General features: G+C 34.6%; 3 protein-coding genes across 3 annotated transcripts in view; 1 reads left to right on the forward strand and 2 right to left on the reverse strand.

Annotated features, from left to right (window-relative positions):
* LOC111423062 (TNF receptor associated protein 1) overlaps nt 1-11,587 on the forward strand; it is a 46,781-nt gene extending 35,194 nt beyond the window's left edge. Inside the window, exons 5-7 of the mRNA XM_071194820.1 lie at nt 6,461-7,267; nt 10,857-11,276; nt 11,326-11,587. Coding sequence (XP_071050921.1) covers nt 6,461-7,267; nt 10,857-11,276; nt 11,326-11,500 — 1,402 coding nt within the window. The 3' untranslated portion in view covers nt 11,501-11,587. The remainder of the gene's footprint in view (nt 1-6,460; nt 7,268-10,856; nt 11,277-11,325) is intronic.
* On the reverse strand, nt 11,564-22,045 carry LOC111419763 (zinc metalloproteinase nas-6-like). Its single transcript, XM_071195026.1, has 5 exons — nt 21,967-22,045; nt 21,745-21,909; nt 21,573-21,682; nt 21,197-21,523; nt 11,564-11,686 (listed from the first exon to the last, which is right to left on the reverse strand). The coding sequence occupies exons 1-5, from the start codon at nt 22,043-22,045 to the stop codon at nt 11,603-11,605; spliced, it is 765 nt and encodes a 254-aa protein (XP_071051127.1). The 3' UTR covers nt 11,564-11,602.
* Nucleotides 22,046-22,236: 191 nt separating this feature from the next.
* On the reverse strand, nt 22,237-23,228 carry LOC111419768 (zinc metalloproteinase nas-6-like). The gene is made up of 4 exons (XM_023052630.2): nt 23,119-23,228; nt 22,902-23,066; nt 22,743-22,852; nt 22,237-22,685 (listed from the first exon to the last, which is right to left on the reverse strand). The coding sequence occupies exons 1-4, from the start codon at nt 23,192-23,194 to the stop codon at nt 22,251-22,253; spliced, it is 786 nt and encodes a 261-aa protein (XP_022908398.2). The 5' UTR covers nt 23,195-23,228; the 3' UTR covers nt 22,237-22,250.
* Nucleotides 23,229-25,930: the final 2,702 nt, after the last annotated feature.

Raw genomic sequence — 25,930 nt, forward strand, 5'->3', positions numbered from 1 at the left:
AGAAATTGTATTACCTAAATATCTCCGCAGGAATAACGTCGGGTCCTTAAAACGACAATACGCAAGACACAATTATGTCAAAATCGAGGCGGGAATTTAGAAAATTAGTTTTTTTGAACTTACAATTGAATTAAATTTAACTGTTGGATGGCGTTTTTCTTTGAAAACTAATTTAATACAACTGTTAATTTACACCATTGTTAAAAAAAACCACTGTCTACCCAACTGAAAAAAAATATTATAGATTTAAAAAAATAGCAAAATTAGTACTCACATCCGGTATAACCGGAAGTACAAAGAGAGTGATTTCATGTCGTAATAATCCGTTTTAACGGCCTAAGTATGCTTTTCAAATGGTTTTCTTATATCACTAATAATAAAAAAAATATTTAGGTATGAGCCATTTCTGAGGGACACCCGGTATACAACTTCGAAACTTTTAAGATTTTCAATTGCATACTACTATCCGTGCAAAAAGTCAAGGCTTCTCACTTTAGAGATCGATATCTTCGTAACCGTTCGATGGAAAAAATTGCGGCAAAGTTTATTGAAATCAGTGAACATTTCTGCGTATCACATGGTAATTTGGAAATTTTTTGGTCCGCGGTTCTTATATCGCGTGTTAAGTGAAAAAAGTACCCGATTTTTGAGAGTGCCAGCAACTTTGTCTACTTTGCGATTTTTTTTCTCCAAAACTATTTGACGAAAAAATTTCAAATTTGAACTGGTGGTAAACCGATGTGTTCTTAATGTGGGACATATTTTATTTTTTTGATATTCCATATACAGGTTGTATTATATTGTATATTCAGGTAGTCACATAAGAACGCAGCATCTTCAATTTCAAGCGATTATCAACCTTTGATTGTCAAATTGCTTGGTGTTTTTCTTCACGTTATTGGATAGAGATTGCTTTTCTAAATTCATTGATGTACAATACATTAACATTAACTGTAATTTTAGCAAAGAAAAACAATTAAAACATTTTCCGAACAAGTCACTTCTGTAATACTGTAGTGTGCCATGGAAAAAAATAAAAAATAACGCGCAAAATTAATAGTGATAACAGTCATTAAATGTTATTTCAATGCCCGAATCAGTTGTAAATGACATTTATAAGTTGTTTGTTACAAGTACATACAAGTGATTTTAAGACAATGTACAGAAAGTATTTTAATGTTTTTCTCTACTACAATTACAATTAATGTTGATGTATTGTACAGGGGTGGGCAAATTTGAATGTTATTATTATAGGCTATCTCAGAAACTATAAGAGATACGAAAAAAGTAGGTGCCATGTCCCGATCTCTTTTTTCGAGACTAACCCAATCCCGCAAACACCAAACCTCTATTTTCTTTTGTTTTTAAGTTATAGTCAAAAACTCAAATTTTCGTGATTTCAAAAAATGCTCGAATTTTTATTTCGTTTATTTTTGAAATTAGAGAAATGGGGTTGATACGTTCTTAAGACACTTTTTTAAGTAGAATATACTGCCATTGAAAAATTTTCAAAATATTTGATGATTTTTGAGATACAACACAAAGTTGTATTTTTTTAAATACAAACTATACTTGATTATGATGTTAACGAAAAGAGCACGCTAAGGTTCAAAATTTTGATTATAGTAGGTGGGTTCGGACAGTAATTACTACCTAATTGCTATATGGTTTTGCACGAATATGACAGAAAGTTGGTCTTGTACCATTATGCAGGATAAAGTTGGTTTTGTACCAACGAATAAAAACTTTGAATAGTTGATTTAAATTTCTCAGTGTTTTTTTTATCCCTGACTTTGTTCACCAATAAAAAATGATTTGTAGATAAAGTTTGTTTATTAAAAATACAAGAAACGTATTAATTAATGAATAATTAAATATAAACAACAACTTTAGGAACTAAACAGTCACAGACTGTGTCATCTTCTACTAAACTTACTGGCTGTAAGGTTAGAACAGTTGGGTATCAATGAATGAAATCTTCGGTAGTATCTTCCCAGTTTTCCCCAACCATGAGATTTAGAAGTTTTTTTCATATTAGCAACCTTTTCTTTTGAAATTGGGTGAGATAGAGGAAGATTTCATAAACTGGGCGGCAGACTTTCCATTGAAACGATGTTTATATGGAGCCTTAACTATCATTTTCAAAGAATCATTTTTTAATTTTATCGCTTTATGTATTTAAAGGTAATGAGGAATTTTTAAGCAGGAAACTCGTTTCGAAAAATTCATGAATGAAATGATTAGTAAACAACTTGGAATTACAAATTAAAGAGAAACAGAAATAAGCTATGCGGGGAGAGGACGGTTCCGTCCATTCAGAACAGATGGAGTGTCCCAGACAGTACGTCGTGCCTTTATCTTACCTACATACAGAAATAAGCCTTTGGGGATGATTGAAAGATGTTATCTATAAACAGCCAATAAATTCCCGACAGCAATTAGAAGCAGCAGTTGTGAACGCTTTTGCAACGCTTAGGCCCATTGAGCTTATCAACTCAGCAAAAAGTGTTAAAAAAAGATGTCGACTGTATATAACACAAACCGGGGGATATTTTGAACATTTTCTATGGAAAAGGAGTTTACTTTTCTTGTTTATTACTATTTTTTGTTGTTATTTGTTGTCATATACGTATTTATTGTTGTTTTATAATAAGTTTTATTAATTTAATCTGCTTTTTGTTTATAATTTTATGTTTTAATTCACATATCAATGGATTCATAGTAACCAACTGTCTTGATAGTAGTTATAAATATAATCTCGTTTTTGTTTTATTTCCAAAGCCTACTTTTTCAAAATCTGCACATATAAGTTTTAAAGTTGTATATTTGAAAGAAGACTTGAAGGAAATATCAAGTGTACTATATTTTTGGAAAGAAAATTGTATGCTCTCGTCGAATTTGCTTCGTTTTTTTTTAATACACCTGTATCTCGGAAATAGGTATCGATATGCGGTTTTTGCCATTAAGTTTCTTATAAAAATCGAACCTCAGACACTTGGACACTCAAATAAGCTAGAGGGCGTTATCTGCAGCAATTACATATTTTTGTGATTTAAAAAAAAAGTTAAACGCTGTTTAAGTCTCAGCCCTGGACACGTTTCTAATGGCATTTAGTGCTTTGTCATATTTTCTCTGGTTATTAGTTTTTCATGAAAAGTCAGGTCGTTTAGTCTAACCGATAGATAAAGGGGTGAAAGCAATGTAAGGGTGCAAGTTTACACCAGCTTGTTGAAAGATGCTTCATGCATCCATAGCATTTGTGATAAAAGGTTTGGATTTGCCCGAATCATATTTAAAAGTCAATGATAATAGTTGAGTCTGTTATCATAATCGGTATCTGTTAAGGCCTGATGTAAAACAATGTGGTGGAGATACATATTATTCTCTTGAGGAATCTTGTGGACAATTGTTTTCGAGGTTCTCAGATTATGTGGGATCGCATTGCGCACCAATGTGATTTACGAATTCATAGAGATGTGTTAATGGGCTACACGTTGCCAGTTTCCCGTAATCGCTAAACCAATCTTAAAAACACTTCTAGAGAAAAATGTCTTTCTATGTCCTAATTGCATTGATGAATTCGATAAAATCATTACAAACAATTTATGAAAAAATTGCTGAAACGGGTCTAGAGATTTAATTTTTTTGGTATATATTTTAAATTTTTTCCGCCATTTTTAAACGAGTTATGACGTAATCGAAGTTTTTTTTTAAATGGAACATCACATTTTTTATATCGGAATTTGAAAGAGGATTTTTTCTGAATTATGTACAATAAATATTAATATCGGTTACATAAGAAAATTTTCGAGAAAAATTAATTTAAAGTTTCATTATTTCCCATTCATTTGATATAAAAAATAGTAGTAGCCGTGCGTAACCATGGCAACCAATTGTTTTGATTTGACATTTCCAAGTGTCAAAATTCAATTTGAAACAGTTTATTGTGCGTTAATGAGATTATTTTGAGTAGTATTGTGGAGTTTCTTGTGTTAATTGTTGTTATTCATTGTTATTTGTTGCTATTCATCGCTATTCGTTGTTATTTCTTTGTTGTTATTTGATCTTTGTGGCAACCACCACAATTATAAATTAAATCATAAATGAATTCATCAAAATATAAATCATAGTAATAAGTTCTTTTTTCTTCAAACGTCATTAAATGACAACTTTGTTGTCGTGTTTACTCGCGGTAGAAGTAAGTCATTGTTGCATAACGACGGTTGCTAAGATCAACATAGCAAAAAAGTACTTCAGCGTTATGGCGCTAAAGTAAATTTCACTTTAGCGCCATAACGTTGAAGAACATTTCACTTTAGCGCCGTATTATTTGCAACGTTTGAAGAAAAAATACTATGTTTTATTCGGAAGAGAAGCAGATTCGTTTGTGGCTGGTCCGTCATTGCCGGACTCACTTCGTTCGTCCGGCAAACTGTCGGACACGCCACAATTTTAACGGCTCATCTGTCATTAGCGACTCACTGCGTTCGTCGCTAAGCGACAGACCACGCCATAAAAAGCACTGCTTCTCTTCCATATAAAACAATATACTATTTTAACAAAAATTGTAAATCCATAGAGATATTGTTTTATTGTTTTTTTGCGGAAAAAATTTAAAATATACACCAAAAAATTGTAAAAATTTAAATCTTTAGACTCGTTTCAACGATTTTTTCATAACTTGTTTATAATAATTTTATTGAATTTATCTGTTACTTTTGAAACGCACTGTATAGTGGTTAATTAAATACCGTACCCAACGTCATCATTGAAAGTATGCAACCAATATCACAGTATTGGTATTACAATACGCGATTTGCGTATTAACTTAACACATTGTATTTTCGCAGCACATTTGGTTCAAACGCATATTTTCGAGTGAAATACGGTTGTTTCTTAGGTTTTCGCCGCACAACGACTAAAATGTCGTTGTTTATCACCTAATTTACTGATTTATTTCAGAATTTTGTGTAGAAATTCCACTTTGGGTTAGGTTAATTAACATTTAAACCAGTACGAATATCAGGTTGGGCATATAGCAGAGGGTGGGTTGGGTTAAACCGATACTTTCTAGTTCTAGGTCTAGTGTTAGTTCTAGTTTTACACTATCACTAGAACTAACACAAGATCCAGAATCTAGAATAATTTTTTTTAATTCTTAATATTTTTTTTAAATTTTAATAATACAATTTTTTAATTCTTGGTTTAGTGTTAGTTCTAGTGACAGTGGTAGGTAGCGCTAGTTAGCATAAGATATCACTATGTTGCATTTTTTTATTGCACTTAGGGCCGGTTTATCAATGTCGAGTTAAATCTGTTAGATACGCAACTCATGGATAAACTTGCCTAACAGATAACCTCAGTGAACCGTTTATCCAGCAACTTTCTATCCGACAGGCAACAACCTTCGAGATAGAACATAGATGGTACCCCTGAGTGTTAACATGAGAAACGGAAATGAAACGTAATTGGTGAAATTTGAATAATTCACTTTAGTTTATGAAGTTGATATAAACAGCTGATCGTGTTTTGGAGGTTATCATTTCTGTGTGCTTTCGGTATTGTGCTTTGTTTTCGAAAACCTCTTTTATAATGGAATTCCTACATGAATATTTATTAGACAGCGATAAAGATGAGGATATTGTCCAACTCTTAAATTATAAACGACGACCATATATTATAAAAGAAAGACAAAAGTCAAAACCACTTTAAGGAGTTGGACGACCACGTTTTTTTGTTAGAATTCGGGTAAAAAAGGACACAGTTTTGTCAATCTTGGTTAAAATTAAGACGAGATTATACTATATTAGATTATAGATTATATTATTTTTTTTTTAATTACTAGATTATTTATTTTCTATAACATTTTTACATTTGTTTGCCAAATCCATCAGCAAGTTCTTTTCTGCAGTACTAAAATTTGATGATCATTTCTTTCTCTTGCTTATCCATCACCACAATTATAAGCTTAATTTATTTTTTGACGTTATATTTTGATATCCTTTCACCAAACTTGTGCTCACATTTTTTTGACAATATCTAATAGGTAAACCCTTAACCAGCACTTCAATCTGGTGGGTACCCAAATGTCATATTTATCTATAAGATTACCCTAAACTACGGGTGGATAAACGATTCGTCGACGTTATCTATCAGCTACAATTTTAATTCACAGATAAATCGTCTTAACTAGATATTGATAAACCGGCCCTTAAACTAGAACTAACATTAGACCTAGAACTAAAAATATTCGGGTTTAACCTTGCGTTACGAAACGTGACGTCACATCGAAACTTTAATGTGATTTTTCGGTATGTTCTACACTTTTCCGCACTTTCGTTATATTTTTAACGTGTCTTTTGGGTAATTTCAAATTGATTAAAAAAAATCGTCAATTTAATTTACATAACGATTCTTGAATTTTTCCAATTACAACTAAAAACAATTATATTTGATTTAGTGCTGGGACTTATAATATTCAAGAAGCTGAAGGTGTTCAACCAGGAACAAAAATAATGATTTATTTAAAACCTGATTGTCGCGAATTCGCCGATAACGATACGATTAAAAATATCATTCAAAAATACAGTAATTTCGTGGGAAGTCCGATTTATTTAAACGGCACAAAAGAAAATATCGTACAACCTTTATGGTTAATGGACCCAAAATCAGTTACCCCACAACAACACGGAGAATTTTATAGATTTATTAGCAACAGTTTTGATTTACCGAGATATACTTTACATTATAACGCCGATGTTCCTATTTCAATTCATGCTTTGTTATATTTTCCGGAAGGAAAACCAGGTTTATTTGAAATGTCGAGAGAAACCGAAACCGGCGTAGCTTTATATTCGAAAAAAATCTTAATTAGAAACCGTACAGATAACATCCTTCCAAAATGGTTAAGATTCGTGAAAGGCGTCGTTGATTCGGAAGACATTCCATTAAATTTAAGCCGAGAATTATTACAAAATAGTCCTTTAATCCGCAAATTAACGACCGTTTTAAAAACGCGTGTATTAAGATTTTTGCTCGACCAATCGAAGAAGAAACCCGAAGAATACGAGAAATTTTACGCCGATTACGGTTTATTTTTGAAAGAGGGGATAATTGTTAATCATGATCAACAAGAAAAAGAGGAAATCGCTAAATTATTACGATTTGAATCGTCGCATATGCAAGGTGGTGTTAAAGTTGGCTTACAAGATTATATTTCAAGAATTAAAGATGGTGGAAAATTAATTCTTTATTTAGCAGCACCTAGGTAAGAAAAAATTGTTTGGATAATTACAAAGGTTTTCACTAGAGGTGTTAATTAAACAAAAACTTTAAGTAATACTAGATCTACAAGAACTAGAAACATTCGGGTTTAGCTGCACATCTCTCAAGATGGCTAAACCCAAATGATTCTAGTTCTACATCTAGTGTTAGTTCTAATGCTAGTATTAGTTCTAATTTTAGTTGTTATTCAGTGTCAAATTGTTGTATATTTAGATTGAATCAAAACTAGAACTAATATTAGACCTAGATGAACTTGAATCATTCGGGTTTAGCCGTCTTGAGAGACATGCGGCTAAAATAGTTTAGTTGTTATTCAGTGCGAGGTTGATGTATATTCTTATTGAACTAACACTGAACCTAGAAATAGAAAGTATTGGGTTTAGCCGTACGTCTTCAGGCGCTAGTCTAGTATTCTAGTTTTATTTTAATGCAAAATATACAACAATCTAACGCTGAATAGCAACTAAAACTAGAACTAACACTAGCATTAGAATTAGCACTAGAACTAGACACGTTCGGGTTTAGGCCTCCGGCGACGCAATTACACAGCATGTGTTCAGCCGTTTCTGACTCGTCGTTGCAAAGTCGACAAGTTTGAACCTCAGCTTGTCCAATGTGGAAGAGGTGGTATTTAAGGGGTGCATGGCCGGTCAGGTAACCTGAGAGCATCCTTAGATCCCCTTTGCTGAGGCATAAAACCTCTTGGGTTTTGTTTTGCGACGGAGTTATCATACCCTCCGCTTGTCTGTAACCTTACTTCCATCGTAAGGCTACCTTTGAGGCCTCCCTGTTGATTATTTGTTTTAGGTGGCTTATTTGTAGTCCACAACCGGGTTGGGGTCCAATGAAGTGCGTTTTCGCTGCCTCTCTGGCCAGCTTGTCCGCCTTCTCATTGCTTTCAACGTTTCTGTGACCTGGAACCCACCATAGAGTAACATCCTAGCGAGTTTGCTGGTACATTCTCTGATCAGTGCGGAGACACACGTGTAGGCCAGAATTGCCTTTAGGGCGGCCCGACTGTCGGTGGTAATGTTTATGGATGCACCTCTCTGTCCCTTTTATAGTTTTATATTTTATCCCTTTTATATTCAAAGCGGTGCAGAAGTTTATAGCAAGAACTTCTGCTTGAAAAATGGTTATGTCCGAGCTGAGGGGCAGTTTAATGTGGCTATTTGGTCTGCTGATGCCCATGCCTACTCCGGATCCAACTGTCTTTGAAGCATCGGTGTTCCAGGCTATGGCTGCTCTTTTCAGTTGAGGCCCACCCTTCGTCCATTCATCTCTGCTTCTAAACATGGCCTTACAGGGCTGATCGAAATTGTATTCTGTCGGTATAAGGTCTGGTTTAATTTCAATCAAGTGATTTAGTAGACATAGGTCCTTGAGGATTTCGAGGTACCCTGCATCAGCTTGAGTGAAGAGCATGTTGTATATACAGGGTGTATCTGAATAACTGCAACAAACTTCAAGAGGTGATTTTTTAGTGAATTTTAAGGGTACTTTGATGTATGAACCATTGGCGACTTCGGCTCCCCTAAGGAGCTACAGCCCTCCAAACATGCCATTTTGTGGAGGGATGTTTCATGGTTCATATATCAAAGTATCCTTAAAATTCATTTTGTCAGGATAGATGTTACAACAGGTATAATGACCTAAACATTTTTGAATTTTATTTTGAGGATGGGGAATTAAGCTCTGCTTAGTGTGGAATTTTCATATTTTGAAAATCAACTGGGCCTTGACAGTGAAGCGATATCTATTTTTAGTTCAGGTAAAGTAGGCTTTTTGTTTATGATAGGCAAAATTTCATTAAGAAAAGTTGTTCAGAATGAGAAATTATGGCACTATGCAAAATTTCAGAAAGATCTATCTACAGTGATTAAACCACCATATTTTAGATTAGATCACAGTTAAGAAAAACAATGAAAAATGGTAGTGAATCATCAATTACCTTTTTCATCCCTTTGAGGAGAAATAAAGTTAATCTAATTAGTCTGTATGCCAAGCTGTAGCTTGCTATATATATAGGGATATTATTACTGGGAGCAGGTCTTCTATGCCTTTTTGCAGAAAAATAGGCAGAATTCCATCCCTCCAGACGATTTTGAAGGCTTAAAATTAAAAATAGCCCACCTTACTCTGTTGGGTGTGAAAATGTTCCCAGCTATGCTGCGAACCTTACCTGATGGACGGATTATATCCATTACTTTAGGACCGGCATCCGCATGAGGGCAGACTTTTGAGACTTTCCATTGTATTTGCATAGGTGGCCTAGATCAGTGTTATGGTCTTTCGCCAAGATCTTGTGCAGGCGAGCAACTGTAGGCGTATTCTGTATGCCTTCACAGAAGCTCCGCCAAGTTTTTCTTTTGGCTTTACGGATAGCCAAGTTATATTCCGTTAGGGCTTTCCTAACCACAAACCACCAAATGGTTTCCCAACCACAAATGGTGAAGTTATCGGCTATATTCCAGACATTTGACACCTGTATAGTCTTCTAACCATGACTCGCAGTTGTACACGGTCCTTATTCCACCAAGGCACATTGAATTGTGCTCTTTTGTGTTTTATTGGAAAAGATCGTTTCTACTTTCTATATTTTTTTTTTATTTCGTCGACCTCTTCGCTGATGTGTCTACAAAAAGAGCACCAATCAGTGAGTGAGGGGATGGTCTGTTTTGTCGTGTCTGCTACAATGAAAAAGCGTATATATTGCGATTTGCGAACTAAGTCGTGGCATGGCTAGGCTTATGTCTAGCACCTCTTGTCGACTCTTGGTAACAAAAGTCGGTGCGTTATCTCTGTTGAGGATATCTAAATTTGTACTTTGTAAGTGTTGGTAAAGATACTCACCCCTTTTGTTTGTGTCGGAGCTGTTCCATGCGAGATGGTGTGCGAGGAAGTATGCCGAGGCTATAATCGCCTCTTGCACTGTAACCAGATCCTTGGCAACTGGTTTAAAGACAGGCAGTTTAGGGAAGATTTAACGAGTATCGCTGCTCTCGCAGGGCACTCTCCTCTGTGACAGATTAACTTATCTACTTTTGTTGTTAGTTTTCTGACTATATCTCCATATACATATGGCTCTTGGACCAGCGCAACATGTATGTTGGAGCTGTGGAAGCCCTCGACCAGCACGTCGGATTCGTTTTGAGAATGCTGAATGTTGGCTTGAATGAACCCTACTTTCGCCATTACTTTTTAGCGGATGCAGTATTGGGAACTGCAGTTTTGGCCCTTATCCTTCTTTTCGGACCTTACCTTTCCTGTACCCTTCTTGGGGTCCTTGGAGGTTTCGGAAGTTTCTGGCTTGGGTTCGGGTTCTTTCTTCCTTCGACGTACGGGTAAACCCGAATGTTTCTAGTTTTAGGTCTAGTTCTATAATTGTTATTAAGTACCAAAGTATACCATATTTTAATAATTCAACCTCGTTTCTGAAGAAATTTGCAACAAAACATCCAAAACGTCAAATACTTCTTCAAATGATGCACCGCTTTATCCGAAAATTTCTAAATCTAGCATTAATTTTACTTTTAAATTATTATTTAGTTATTAATTAATTAATCTTTTAGTCGAGTTTTGGCTGAATCATCGCCTTACTACGAATCTCTAAAATCGCGTAACCAAGAAGTGTTATTCTGTTATGAACCTTACGATGAATTGGTGTTAATGACACTTCAACAATTTAATGGTTATAAAGTAGTTTCTGCAGAAAAAGATATGCGCGATGATAAAAAAGCGGCGGATTTAACGAATTTAGGCGCTGATAGTTTGAAGCGGAGTGAAATTGATAGTCTAACGAAATGGATAAAAGCTCAGTTGAATGGAAGAGCAAGTAGTGTTAGCGCTACTAATCGGCTTGAAAATCACCCTTGTGTAGTCACCGTTGAAGAAATGGCAGCTGCGAGACATTTTATTAGAACGCAAAGTCATCAAGTACCGGAAGATAAACGCTATGCTTTGTTGCAACCTCAATTTGAGATTAATCCAAAGTAAGTGTTCAAATTAAAAAAAAAAACTTGTTTAATTTTTTATTTTTAGGCACCCAATCATTAAAAAATTACATAAATTATCGCAATCTGATATAGAATTAGCCAGTTTATTAGCAAAACAGTTATTTGCAAACGCAATGGTTGGTGCAGGACTTGTTGATGATCCAAGATTGATTCTAACCTCAATGAATGAACTCTTAACGAAATGTTTAGAGAAATATTAATTTGCTTAAAATTTATAGTTTTTTTTTTCTAAGTGATGTTTTTGTATATATAGTTTTTTGAAAATAATTAGTCAATAATAACATTTATTTATTTATTTTATTTTAACAATACATTTTGTTCAACTTGATGATGTCAATTTCACTCATCACTTCCGCTAATCCAAGATGACCAATCCATGCATCGTTCTAAAAGACATTAAAAATAATTTAAAATTAAAATATTAATTATAGGGATAATTGGACCGCGTTATGCATCACTTGACTAAGCGACAAATGACCAATGTTGAGAAAAACGGGATTTTCGTTTTAATCTCTCTAAAAATATGACTTCTCAGAATAAGGGCTCAAACTATTGAAAATTGTTTGGTGCCTATCTATTTTTATCACAGAACACTAATGATAACCATTACAAGCACAGAATCCGCTTGGTCAGTTGTTTTGCGATTATACAGGTGTTTCTGTAAGTCGTGGCATAAATTTAATCACAAATGCTAGAATCAAAATGATGTTTGTGTAAAAATGTTTGAAGAAAATTATCTAGAGTTTGATTTTGTACTTTTCAACTGGTTTCTATTTTATATAGAAGTTAAGCCTAACTAGTTTCGGACCTTGACAACCTTCAGAGACTCTACAAATAATATAATATAAATACAAGTTGTAGCGTGATACTAGATGGCGTTAGGTGTATAAACAATTAGAAGAAAACCAGTTCGTAAAATGGTGCGAGTAAGAACAAGTCGCTAAATGACCTCGGTGTGGTAAACGCAAATAACAATCGCAAAAACGCAATAACAATCAGTGACGAGTATCCTATGCCCAGGATTGGAGACTTATTACATCAAGCGAAAAACACAAAATACATGACAACATTGGACATGCGTGCGGGATATCACCAGGTGAAGGTACGTGAGTGCGATAGAGACAAAACAGCTTTTACAACCCCGTTCGGTATTTTCCGGTACATTGGTATGAGTTTTGGACTTAAAAGACATATCGATAGTTTTCGCGCAGGTTTACCGCATGTGACAATGTTAGCTTATTTGGACGATTTAATAATTCTTTCAGAAACATTCGAACAACATATGTCAGATGCGATGTATTTAAAAGACTTGAAATGTACAATTTGAAACTCAATCGGGAGAAGAGTGTTTTCGCGTGTGCTACTGTCAAATATTTGGGTCATTTGATTACTTCGAATGGTATTTCTGTCAATCCTGAAAAGGTTAATGCCATCACTTAGATGCCTGAGCCAAGAAATTTGAAGCACCTATGCCAGTCGATTGTTGACAGCTGCCGAAAGAAACTACACCACAACAGAACGAGCAGCTTTAGCGCTGTAGTCTGGGCAGTAAATCGTTTTCGAGGGTACATCGAATGTTCGGATATACATGTGAAGACTGATCATCAACCTCTTCGATGGCTTATGGGATGGAAATCGCCAAGTGGACGCCTAGCCAAGTGAGCCATTGAAGGGCCAATTACAATCATTCAATCTTAAAATATCCTACATTCCCGGAAAGGCGAATCAGATTGCTGATACTCTTTCGAGACCTAGCTGTACAGATGAGAATTCCACTACATGTAGTGTATGTACAATAACTGTTGATCTAAAAGGGTGTAGTTTAGAAAAATTACGGTCTGATCAATTAGCAGATCCAGAGTTGGATAAGATTGTCAAGTCCTTTGAAACTGTTCCTACGAATGAAGACTACGTTCACTGGACTGGAAAAGGTTATTTAATGAACAATGGAGTTCTATATCGTTATTCTCCAGAATCGGACGAAGAAGAAGCACAATACGTAGTGCCATCACAATGCAGAGTCGAAATCATGAGGGAATACCATGATGATGCGACCGCAGGACACTATGGATCCGAGAATACCATTGAACGAGTAGCGAAAAGGTACTATTGGCCTGGAATGAGACGATACATCCAGAACTGTATAAAGGCATGTGTTCCCTGCTAAAAGTACAAACCAACCAATTTAAAACCAGCAGGGTTATTGCAAACCCCTACTTACAACCGAAGATTTGAAGTATTGTCTATTGACCTATTTGGACCATTACCCGAAACAGCGAAAGAGAATCGATGGATTTTTATTATTGAGGATACTTCTATAAAATGGATTGAACTTTTCCCAATGAAAGAAGCAACAGCCGTCTCGTGTGCTCGACTTTTGGTGGAAGAAGTATTTCTAAGCTATGGCTTACCAAGACGAGTTCTTAGTGATAATGGTGTGCAATTTGTTTCCGAGGTAATGCAGCAATCAATGTATATACTAGATGTCAAGCAGACTTTGAATCCTGTATATCATCCTGAAGCAAACCCAGTAGAAAGAAAAAACCGTGATTTAAAACCACAATTGGCTATCTTAATGGAAAATGATCACACAACATGGGATGAGAGACTCCCACAGATTCGATTTGCGATGAATACAGCAACATGTTCCACAACAGAATATTCTGCAGCCTATTTGACGTGTGGACGAGAATTACGGACTTTGGATGATCTTAGACATGATACTAGAGAGGTATTGGAGACCGATAATTTCATTCCGCAGATGACTCCATATTTGAAACGATTCGTGTCCAGACTGGTAGATGTTGCAGAAAATGTACAAACAATACGAAGATATACACAGACGTTTTGCTCCAGACTATCAACCTGGACAATTGGTTTTAATACGGTCTCATGAATTGAGTAAAGGGTCGAAAGGGTTCACTAGCAAATTAGCGCCGAAACGGGATGGACCATACGCAATAAGAAAAGGGATTTCCGCAACAACTTATGAAATAGAAGAACCTAAAACAAACAGAATAATTGGAAAATTTCATGCATCGGAATTGACTCCTTTCGTTGGAGCACCTGTGCCACCAACTTTACCGAGGAGGAAGAGAGGCCGTCCACCTAAGGTGCTGAACCATAATGGAGGACCAAATCATGGTTCAGAGCAAGGTTTATATATAAAAGGTTGTCTAGGTTCGTACGCAACCATACTGCGCATTACGTCACATGTGGAAAATAATACCGCCAAGCAATTCAAATTAAACAAATGCATGGAGCACCACATGGCCATGAGGTTGCGTGCGCAATCCGTGATCGCTTACGTCACGAAACACTCCTGCTCTTGCCCCTCGCCCACAAACTAAAATCAAAGTATTGCAGCATAGGAACTTAGACAACATTTAATATATAAACCTTGGGTTCAGAGGGGGAGAGTGTCGCGTGATACTAGATGGCGTTATGTGTATAAACAATTAGAAGAAAACCAGTTCGTAAAATGGTGCGAGTAAGAACAAGTCGCTAGATGACCTCGGTGTGGTGCGCGTTTTTCGTAGTCGTTCCATTAAAAGAAAACGGAATTATTATGTTTTTCTTAAGTATTTGTCTGTAACCGTATAATACAAAACATCTTACATTGAACCTAAATTAATATAAGATTAAAAAGAAACTGTGACGTGAGTTTTTGGTTAGCCCCTCAACGACCGTTACAAAGTTTCTTAATATTTCTGTTTCTTTTGTTAAAAAGATCACATATCAAAGTCGAAATCAAATTATTAGTTACTAATTTACAAAATAAAGTTTAAAAAGTTGTAAAATGAAATTAAGGACGAAGTGTTACAAGTTTGCGACTTAAAATTTAAGAACGCTCTTTTTTAACAAAAGAAATATTAAGAATCATCATGTAGCTTAAGAATCGACGATTTTTTTTAATCAATGTGAAAATGACCCAAAAAACACGTTAAAAAAATTAAAGTGCTGAAAAGTGACTCACACTAGATTAACTTCAGTTATAAAACTTCTATTATATGATAACTAACTTCAGGTTTAAAATGTCAACCTCAATTTTGACATATTTGTAATCTTCATTAAAAATCCTTTAAAATGAGTACAAACGCGATATATTTATCTTCAATATTGATGAAGCTATGGCCAATTTCCGGTTAAGAATGTCAACGTCAATTTTGACATATGTATTTGTAATCGTTGTGGAAAATCCTTTAAAATGAGTCAAAACACAATACGTTTAATTCCAGTATTATTCGAGATATAAGCAACTTCCGATTTGAAATGTCATGTCATTTTGACATATTCTTAATTTTTATAAAATCTCTTAATATTTGTCACAAAAACAAAAATATAATAAAAAAAAAATCAAAAATTAAGGTTGGTATTAATATTTAAAAATTAAATTGCTATCATCATTGTTGCTAAGTTCAGGTTTAATGATTTTTATTCTAACTTTTTTGTTTTTTAAGATAAGTCCGTCATCTTTGGACTCATTTTAAAGGTTTTTTAATGAAGATGACAAATATTTTTACAACAGTTGTTTTTATCTGGTTTATCTCAGTATATCACTGAAAGTGTGTACCTCCGTTATTAATACAGATATCACAAACCGGTCGATAGAATTCGATAGAGAATCGTTTGGAATTAAACGTATCATGTTTGGACTCATTTTAAAGGTTTTTTAATGAAGATGACAAATATGTCAAAATTGACGTTGACATTTCAAACCGGAAGTGATTGTATCTTCATTAATATCAAAGTTAAATATGTCGAGTCTGGACTCATTTTAAAGGATTTTTTATGAAGTTGACAAATATTTCAAAATTAATAGTTGAAAGTTCGAACTTTTTTGGTTTTTTGATATAAATTCGGGCTAAACCCGAATAAGGTACATTGGGGCAAGGGTGACCCTAATTCACTATATTTGAACAATTAAATGGTGTTACAGCAAAGCTATATATGGATAGTAGCAAGTTAATAACATCTGCTTAAGGTCTAGGTTCCATTTTTACCGACCATGCACTCGAGCCCCAAAAACCAGGGTTCCTGCAAAAAAATCATATCGCGTTAATTTCTAGTGTTGTTTGAGAATTTTTGTGGTAAGTTGTCAATTAATGTGTTTAAAGTAGAATACCATTAGATTAACTGATAAATTGAGCCAGTTGTTTTTATCTGGTGTATCACACTTGCCCCACGCAAAAAGGCCTTAGGGGCAAGTGTGGCCTACGCTATGTCACACTTCCTCCAACTCATCAGTTTGTTCTTTTTTCCAGAAAATATCGGCTGCTATGTTGCTATGCTTTCAAAAATCCAAAAGATAACTTAAATCCAGGAGAACCATGGTTATGGATTAAAGGTTTATGTATCGAATGTGGTGTAGGAATTAATTTGTACGCGCCAGACAAACCAATAGATGACCATATCACGCTGCAAATTTCAACAAGTGATACAAAAAATATTGAGCATAAAAAAAGCGTCAGTTACGAGGTGTAGTTAGACAACGAGTAATAAAAGAGGTTACTGTTCAGTCAACCTATGCTTGGTGTAGACAGAAAGCCAATGAACTTATGGATTTTGAAGATCAAGTTCCCGCGCATTTGTGCAACGAATATGTTTTACGTAAGGTAAAGCACCTTTTTCAATCAGTGCATGAATTGAAATATCGTCCTGAATTTACGGGTACCATTCGGGAGATTGGCTACGATAAATTTTTTGCAATGTATTGTGTGACACAAATAAAATAAATAAAAAAAAATGGAACTAGAATCCTGCCACGTCCTCGTCGTTAGTTGTGGGTTACGCAAAGTGCAGGAGAAAAAAAATACCAAAAACGAAAGCGGTGCAAAGAAGTACAAACGATTCACTCTCGAACCACATAGACCCTTTTGCGATATCTGTATTAATAATGGAGATACACACTTTCAGCGATATTCTGAAGAATCAAAAAATCGCTGTATTTTGAAATCGGTTGAGGTACAAACGAAAACAAAAGTGGTATAAACGATTATCTATCGAATTCCATCGACCGTTTTGTGATATCTCTATTAATAACGGAGATACACCCTTTCAGCGGTATTCTGAAAAATCAAAAAATCGCTGTATTTTGGAACCGGTTGAGGTACAAACGAAAACAAAGGTGGTGCAAACGGGTATAAACGATTATCTATCGAATTCCATCGACCGTTTTGTGATATCTCTATTAATAACGGAGATACACACTTTCAGCGGTATTCTGAAAAATCAAAAAATCGCTGTATTTTGGAACCGGTTGAGGTACAAACGAAAACAAAAGTGATACAAACGGGTACAAACGATTCTCTATCGAATTCCATGGACCGTTTTGCGATATCTCTATTAATAACGGATATACACACTTTCAGCGATATTCTGAAGAATAAAAAAATCGCTGTATTTTGGAATCGGTTGAGGTACAAACGAAACAAAAGTGGTACAAACGATTCTCTATCAAATTCCATCGACCGTTTTGTGATATCTCTATTAATAACGGAGATACACATTTCAGCGGTATTCTGAAAAATCAAAAAATCGCTGTATTTTGGAACCGGTTGAGGTACAAACGAAAACAAAAGTGGTACAAACGGGTACAAACGATTCTTTATCGAATTCCATCAACCGTTTTGCGATATCTGTATTAATAATGGAGATGCACACTTTCAGCGATATACTGAAAAATCAAAAAATCGCTGTATTTTGGAACCGGTTGAGGTACAAACGAAAACAAAGGTGGTGCAAACGGGTACAAACGATTCTCTAACGAATTCCACCAACCGTTTTGCGATATCTCTATTAATAACGGAGATACACACTTTCAGCGGTATTCTGAAAAATCAAAAAATCGCTGTATTTTGGAGCCGGTTGAGATACAAACGAAATCGAAAGTGGTACAAACGGGTACAAACGATTCTCTACCGAATGGTATTAATAAAATTAGAATATCAAAAAGTGGGATTCCGGCAATTTTTCAAAATTTTTTTATCTCTTAAGGTCCTGAGGTACAAACGAAATTAAAGGTGGTACAATAATAAAACCAAAATATCGTAAACTCGGGTTCCAGGTTCACAGAGCTGCTCACAGGTCATCATAGCCAGCACACATCGTCCGCATTTCAGATCAGAGCTCCTTCACCGCATCAAAAACCGCCTCAAGTGTAACATTGGCGCGGTCGGCCGTATTAGATACGTGTTAATTAGATAGATGTTAATCTATTTGTAGAGTGTCTGAAGGGCCGAAACTAGATAGACTTAAATTCTATATAAAATAGAAGACATAAACTTTTGATTTTATACTAACATCTAGAAAACGAACTAGTCCGAAATTGTAGGTTCATCTATTTTTTCTACTGTAAAATTTCTTGGTGTATCTAAGTGTCGTATCTAAGTCGGTTCTTAGACGTAAGATAAGTTACACCTTTACCTACCACACAGCATGAAAATCTCTAAAAACGATAAAATGTCGCTTAGTCAAGTGATGTATAACGCGGTCCAATTTCATGGGGAAATAACACAGTCGTCATTAAGATTAATTATGGTCAATCGACGTTTTGAACGTTGTAGGCTCATCATCACGATTTCACTCATTAATCATTGTTGAAAACGTTGTATTCAATAGCCATTTTAGTCCGCAATTGAACAGTAGAACCTAGTGGTTCGCACGAGACCAACGAGACGAGATTTTCATAAAGTCTTGTTACGTATCGCCGATGAACTAATAAGTCTTGTATCAAGTCTCGTTTCATAAAAGTATCGAAATCTCGTCATGCATAGTCTTATTGTTTCAGTATTGTTTCATAAGGAATACTTAAATACTTGCTATAATGTACAGCCGGTACGATATTTGTTGAGCCAAATTTCTCAGAAAACCAGGCTATGTCAGATTCTTGGAATCTATAACATCGGACACCCCGAAAGTCATTGGCGGCGGCATAGCAAGTTGGTGTTTATACTTGCAATGAGCGTTTCTTTATCGTGAATAGTTTAAAGGTACGCTACTGCTTGTAAATATCAAGCCGTGATTAACCGTTGCTTTCCGAGAATAGAACGTCATTGATTTTTTCCTTTCTGGGAATTTGGGCTCAACAAATATCGTACCGACTGTAAGAGTTGGAAGAGAGGTTTAGCCGGTTTAGCCGTCTTTACAGACGTGCGGCTAAACCCAAATGATTCTAGTTCTAGGTATAGTGTTCTACATAGATAACAGTGCTAGTGTAAAACTAGAACTAACAGTAGACCTAGAACTAGAAACATTCTAGTAGACGAACGGCTAACTCGAAACTTCTTGTTCTAGGTCCAGTGTTAGTTCTAGTTTTAACTGTAATTCAGCGCTATGTTGTTGTATATTTTTATTGAACCAAAAGTAAAACTAACACTAGACCAAGAACTAGAATAATTCGGGTTTAGCAGTCTTGAGAGACGTGCGGCTAAGCCCGAATGTTTCTAGTTCTAGGTCTAATGTTAGTTCTAGAGACAGTGGTAAGTAGCGCTAGTTAGTATAAGATAATATATAAAACAAGACCTAGAACTAGAATATTCGGGTTTAGCTGTCTTGAGAGAGGTGCGACTAAATCTATTGCTGTAGCCTTCAGTTCGTAGCACAAGTCGAACTATTTGAACTTTGTATTAAAATAATATAGTCCTTCTTACTGCCATTTTTGCAACTCCAAAGGCAACAAGACGGCAATATTTTTGTAAATAAGTGGTGAGATGCAGTGACAAGCTGTCAAACCGCCATTTTGGCTCGAAACAGACGTCATGAACCGCGGTACTTTGTAATCTAGGGACTTTAAAAAAAAAACATATGAGCGCCATCCATCGATAAATTATTAAGTCATTTAAAAATAATATTAAATCGTAATAAAAAATGTGAAATAATGCAATCTATTCCAACTTTTGTGTAAAACATGTATAAATTAAACAGTTCAACAACTATATTTGTTTCAAATATCAGAAATATGTATTTTTACTTTTTAATTATAGAACCGTAATTTACAGGAAACTGTAAATTTAATTTCTTCGACGACACTAAAAGAAAAGTTTATTTTTAGTTTTATTCTAAAACAATAAGAAATAGACTTGTCAAACCCTATGTTTTTGTAATCAGAAAAAAATAACGAATTTATTAAGCGAATAATCAGTGGTTGTTTCCATTTAAAAAAACGAAAATTGTGATAATATCTCAAAATCTAAAACCGACAAAATTTTTTTTGACTACGTCATCAAATTCTCTGTAAAAAAGTGTCCATATAACGTTTTAGTTATAATACTCGACCTATAATAATCACCAAGATAATTACATTTGCGGGTTTTACGATGTTTTCAATTTTGGCCTCTAGCGGAAAAACAAAAGCCGATAGCGCTATGAGGTTTTCGGCATTAGCAGTTTCTCGAAAAACGAGATCATGACATGTCAGCTACTTTTCTTCTAACTCTTATAGTTTTCGAGTTAGCCTATTCGGACATCGAATTTGAACCACCCTGTACATGTCTACCTTCAAGAGGTACTTTCAACATATTACTGGAATTCCAGCGTGTAGATACGAAAATATTTACAGAAATATTACAGATATTATTTGCAGAAATTCTTACCTGCGAGACTCTCGTACGAAACGCAAGATCTCATGTACGAGAGTCGAGACGAGACCAATGAAAGTCTTGTCCGAGTATCGTCACGAAAACTAGACGAGATTCTCGTAAGCACCACTAGTAGAGCCGTATTGACATCAAAAACATTTACGAAAATAATAAATAAAACATTTTTAGATATCAACTCTCGGTGAAATCTTGATGATGGACCTACAACAGCTCGTAACGTCGATTGATCATGATTAAACATAATAATGAGGAGACTGTGTTATTTCATATACTAAAATATTAATGTTTTTGATTTACATGTGGCACAATTGTTGGTTCTCCATTATTAGTAAAAGCAGTTTCGTGGTAATGCATGATACTTCCATAATCGTAAGGTTGTCCGAACGTGGTGATATAATCTTCGCCAAATTTATCAAAGTTGTGTTCCATTCCGCGAATGATGTTCTCCCAGATAATCGTTACATGATCATCTCTGTTATAATTACTTTGTTCGTGGTAAAAACCGATTGCGTGGAGGAATTCGTGGACGATAATTTCATGCCAAATACAACCGCGTCTTTGAAGATTTAATTCTTGACGACCACGCAACATTCCAACCCAAGACCAACAACCAGTATCTGTACCCTAATATATCTTCATGAATAATAAAATTAATTATAATTTAAATATTTACAGTAACATAAACGTAATTTTGTTCCCCTGCTCTTCTTGGACGAACCGTTACGCAAGAAACATTGGCAATTTCTTTGACGGCTTCGTGAATTGCTGCAGCTTCTTCTTCATCTTTAAATTAAATTAATGAAATTAGTTTGTTTAAATTACCCAGTTAATATTAATTATTTTACTGAAAGCAGGATCGAGTTCGTATGGAACCTCATTATTGGTCCATCTATATCTGGTATCAATGAGCCCATTTCTTTGCCCCGGTTGGAGGATCATATCACCTTCAATTTGTCCACTTTCAACCCACATATGTTTTTTGCCATCTTCCCAAGACGCTAATTTTTTAACTAATATAACAAATATAAAATTTTTATTTATTTTTAATTAAATTTAATGATATTTACGTTGCTCTTGAGTTAATTCTCTTCTGTTTGCGAACCCGCAAACTAAAAGAACCGAAAATATGACGATCTTAGATAACATTTTGGGAGGTATTGTTTTTTAAGTAATTTTTTAATTTATATATATACGTTACTTAATCTAATTCTATTAATAAAACTAATTTATTTTTTTCGGTTGTATTTATTTATCTTTAAGAGAGTTCGTGACATAACAAGGTTTGGAAATAAACCAAATTGATCGGTGTTTATTTTGGTGATAAAATCTTAAGTGGATAGGTATCAATCATTTATTTATTTTTCCTTGATAATCCACAATTATACATTAATCTCAATTTGATGATATCAATAGGACTCATAATCTCGGCTTTACCGACTAATCCAATAAAATTTTCATTTAACGGAACAATTGTAGCTTCACCATTCGAAGAGAAAGCTGTTTCAGCATAATGCATAATACTGAACAGATCGTAAGGTTGCTCAAAATTGGTGATGACATCCGCATCGTATTTATCAAAATTATGTTCCATTCCTGCGATGATATTTTCCCAAACGATTCGAATATAATCATCGCGTTCAGTACTACTTTGTTCGTGATAAAATCCAGCAGCGTGAAGAAATTCGTGGACAATGGTATTATGCCAAAGACAGCCGTTTCTTTGCAAATTTAATTGTTGTTGACCTCCTAAACGTCCAACCCAAGACCAACAACCCGTATCTTCACCCTACAAAAATTTATTTTTTAATTAATCCCCCAAATAAGTATTAAAAAAATATATTACCGTTACGTAGACATAATTTACATCAGCATCAGTTTTTGGGCGAACTGTTACGCACGAAAAAGAAGCGAATTCTTTAACGGCTTCGTGAATAATCGATTTTTCATCATCGCCTAAAAGAATTGATTCAAAACAAGATTTTCTTTAAAGAGAAATATTTACTAAAAGCATCATCGATTTCATATGGAATCTCATTATTTTCCCATCTATATTGGGTATCTATGAGCCCGTTTTTTTGCTCGGGACGAAACACCATGTCACCTTCAATTTGTCCACTCTCCATCCACATGTGCTTATTTCCATTTTTCCATGAAGATAATTTTTCCACTAAAACAAATTCTTTAAAATCGATGTAATCGTTTCAAAACCCTATTTTTACATTGTTCGGGGGTCAATTCTTTTCTCAAAGAAAAAACGAACCCGAAAAGACACAAAATGAGTAATTTTTGAAACATCTTCACATAGATATTTATTGACTATGATGAAGTAAGTTTGTAAGGGGTTTTTATATGATTCGAAACACTATTTTTTTAATCATGTTATCAACACGAGGAAATTTTTTTAATTAATACGATTTTAAGATAGCTTTATTTTGTAACATAAAGTGTTTAAAAACATATTTGTTTTTCATTAATATCAACAACATATCGCTCGTAATTTTCTGACATCAATAGCACTCGTTTCGTCAGCTCTTCCAACCCATCCGACCCAAGCGGAGTTCTAAAAACACAAAAAATGTATGAAAAATTTTATAAAATTAATAAATGTTTTACCAAAGGAACGATAGTTGGACGCCCATTTGTAGAGAAAGTAGCAAGGCATTTTTTAAGGAATTTCCACAGGAGGGGCACTGATCTACTTTCCTTAAAAAACGCGCCGCGGGCGAAAAATGTTTAGGTGTGACGCCCTTTTTTGGACTGTCAAAACTCTACGTTTCGATAGTTCAAGGTGGGTTCATGCAAAGTGTTTTAGTCATAGTCATAAGTAGAGTCCGGAATTTTATGTACAAAATTTATGCAAAATATGCGCATATATATGGAGTAAATATAAGAAAATATACAAATTTCATATAAAAATATGCAAAGTTTATGTTAAAATATGCATGCTGTTAGATTTTATATTATATTGGTTAATTTATATTAGATTTGATAGGTTTATATTATATTAGTTCATTTATATTGGATTTATTTGTATCGCCTCATTTGTTTAGTCTAGATTTGAAGTGTCTCGAGTCGCAATATTAGGGTCTTTTATCGCATTATTTATTGGGTGGAGTTAAGTGTGGGAATGCGTTGGGGTGTATATTTCGGTGTTTAGGTAAGAGTTTTTAGTTATGACCTAAAATAAAGAAGGAGCCTGCGAGCTCAACTCGTATCAGTTATTCAGTCTTCGATTTAACACCCACCGAAACAGTACCCCTTCAACACACGCGGAGCAAGGCTCCCTATATAACTAATCGCAATTTATATGTATAGTTTAAGTGTAATTAATAATAAAGTTTATGGAAACGTAAAACCAAGATTTTGTTGTTAACCAGCGCCCACCAGATAAAAATAAATAATCACATGCATTTTGTACTACTGTTAAAATAGCACCACGCGCTACGTACTTGGGCTCGTGTACACGCGTTTTTGAGGCTCTGTAAATTTTGGTAATTTTCCCCAGTATAACAGTCTCAGTTCTCTGTGTGTTTCGGGTCCATAGTGTGTTTAAGTAATAACCTTTAAGTTTATACAACCAATCTCACAAGGGAAGTATCAGAACTGTCCCTCACCGATTTTGTTGAAATTTGGTACAGCTATAGTATGGTCAAAAATAAGGTTTACGTATTTTTTTATACGTGCTAATAAAGCCCCTGGGGCGAGTTATAAGGGTTGGAAATCGGGGCGAAATATATATATTCGCTTATAGGCTGAAAACGAAAATAGCTATCGAAATGTGGTAAATGTAAACTGATATTCATTTTCAAAGAGCTTTCCATTGATATATCACACATATATCTGAGGGCTTCAGGGGGTAAACTACCCCTAGTTTTTTGGAATATTTTAAAAACTACCCTGTCGATTTTGGCGATACTATATATCCTTATAGTACGTTTAAAAATATTAATGACGTGTTTTTTCTTATTTACCTCTGACCATCCCCTGCAAAGTTACGGGGTATGATAGATAACCCCTTTCCTTAAGAATAATGTGACAAACTGTTACACTTTTGAACAATATTTTGAAGAAAACCATAAATTAGTTGTAAATTAAGATTTACGCAGTAAAATAAACCCTATATGACATTAAGGGGTGGCTGGGGTTAACTACCCTAACCACCCCAAAAATTAAATTTTTTTGAGAAAATTGTTTGTCGATTTTGGTGCAATTTTATACGTTAGGTAGTACTATTGTAAGAACTTACAAGGGTTGGAAGTTTGGGGTAGAAAATATATTTTCACTAATAACTTTCATGCTCTTACAGAAAAATGTTTTTTATCCTTATTCTATTTAAATAACACAAAAGTTAGGATAATTATATAAATATTTATTAATAATGAGTTAAAAAGTAACTGACAAAAGAATGGTTGACTATTACAAATTGTGCTACGTTATTAATTTAACTTCTTTTTTTAACTTTTTTTATACAATATATTATTGGCAATAATGAAAATCATGGAAAAAATGTTTTAAACACAAAGATTGTTTACACCATGCACAAGTTATAACAGCTATATCTCCACAGATATCGCACGTAGGTTTTTCATTGGAAAAGCAAACCACCACGGGATTTTCAAACTGTTCTGGTCTCTCCTCTATACATCCAGATGTAAACCAGGCGTATTTAAAAACAATAATAAATCGTGGGGAAGACAATTGGTTATGAGTTAAGGATTGCAATTTTAAAATATTATCTCGCTGATGCAAATTGACATCGTACTGGTAGAGAATAACTTGATCAGAAAATCTTCTAATGAAATTTTTCCATATTCTAAAGCCAAATACATCCAGGTTGAATTTGACCTGTTGTCCCTGCAGGTATAGACAAATATTTAAACTTAACATCCGATGAAGTTTCTTCACTAATAATTTCAGGGCAGTGGCCACTCCAAAAATCCAGTAATAGTAATGATTTGGGCCCGGTGTTTGGGAAATAGACAATTTGTAGCCAATTTTTCATATGAGCAGAAGTCAGTTTACCAGACTTTG

Source organism: Onthophagus taurus, chromosome 3 (assembly GCF_036711975.1).
Source record: "Onthophagus taurus isolate NC chromosome 3, IU_Otau_3.0, whole genome shotgun sequence".
NCBI classification, from domain to species: Eukaryota; Metazoa; Arthropoda; class Insecta; order Coleoptera; family Scarabaeidae; genus Onthophagus; species Onthophagus taurus.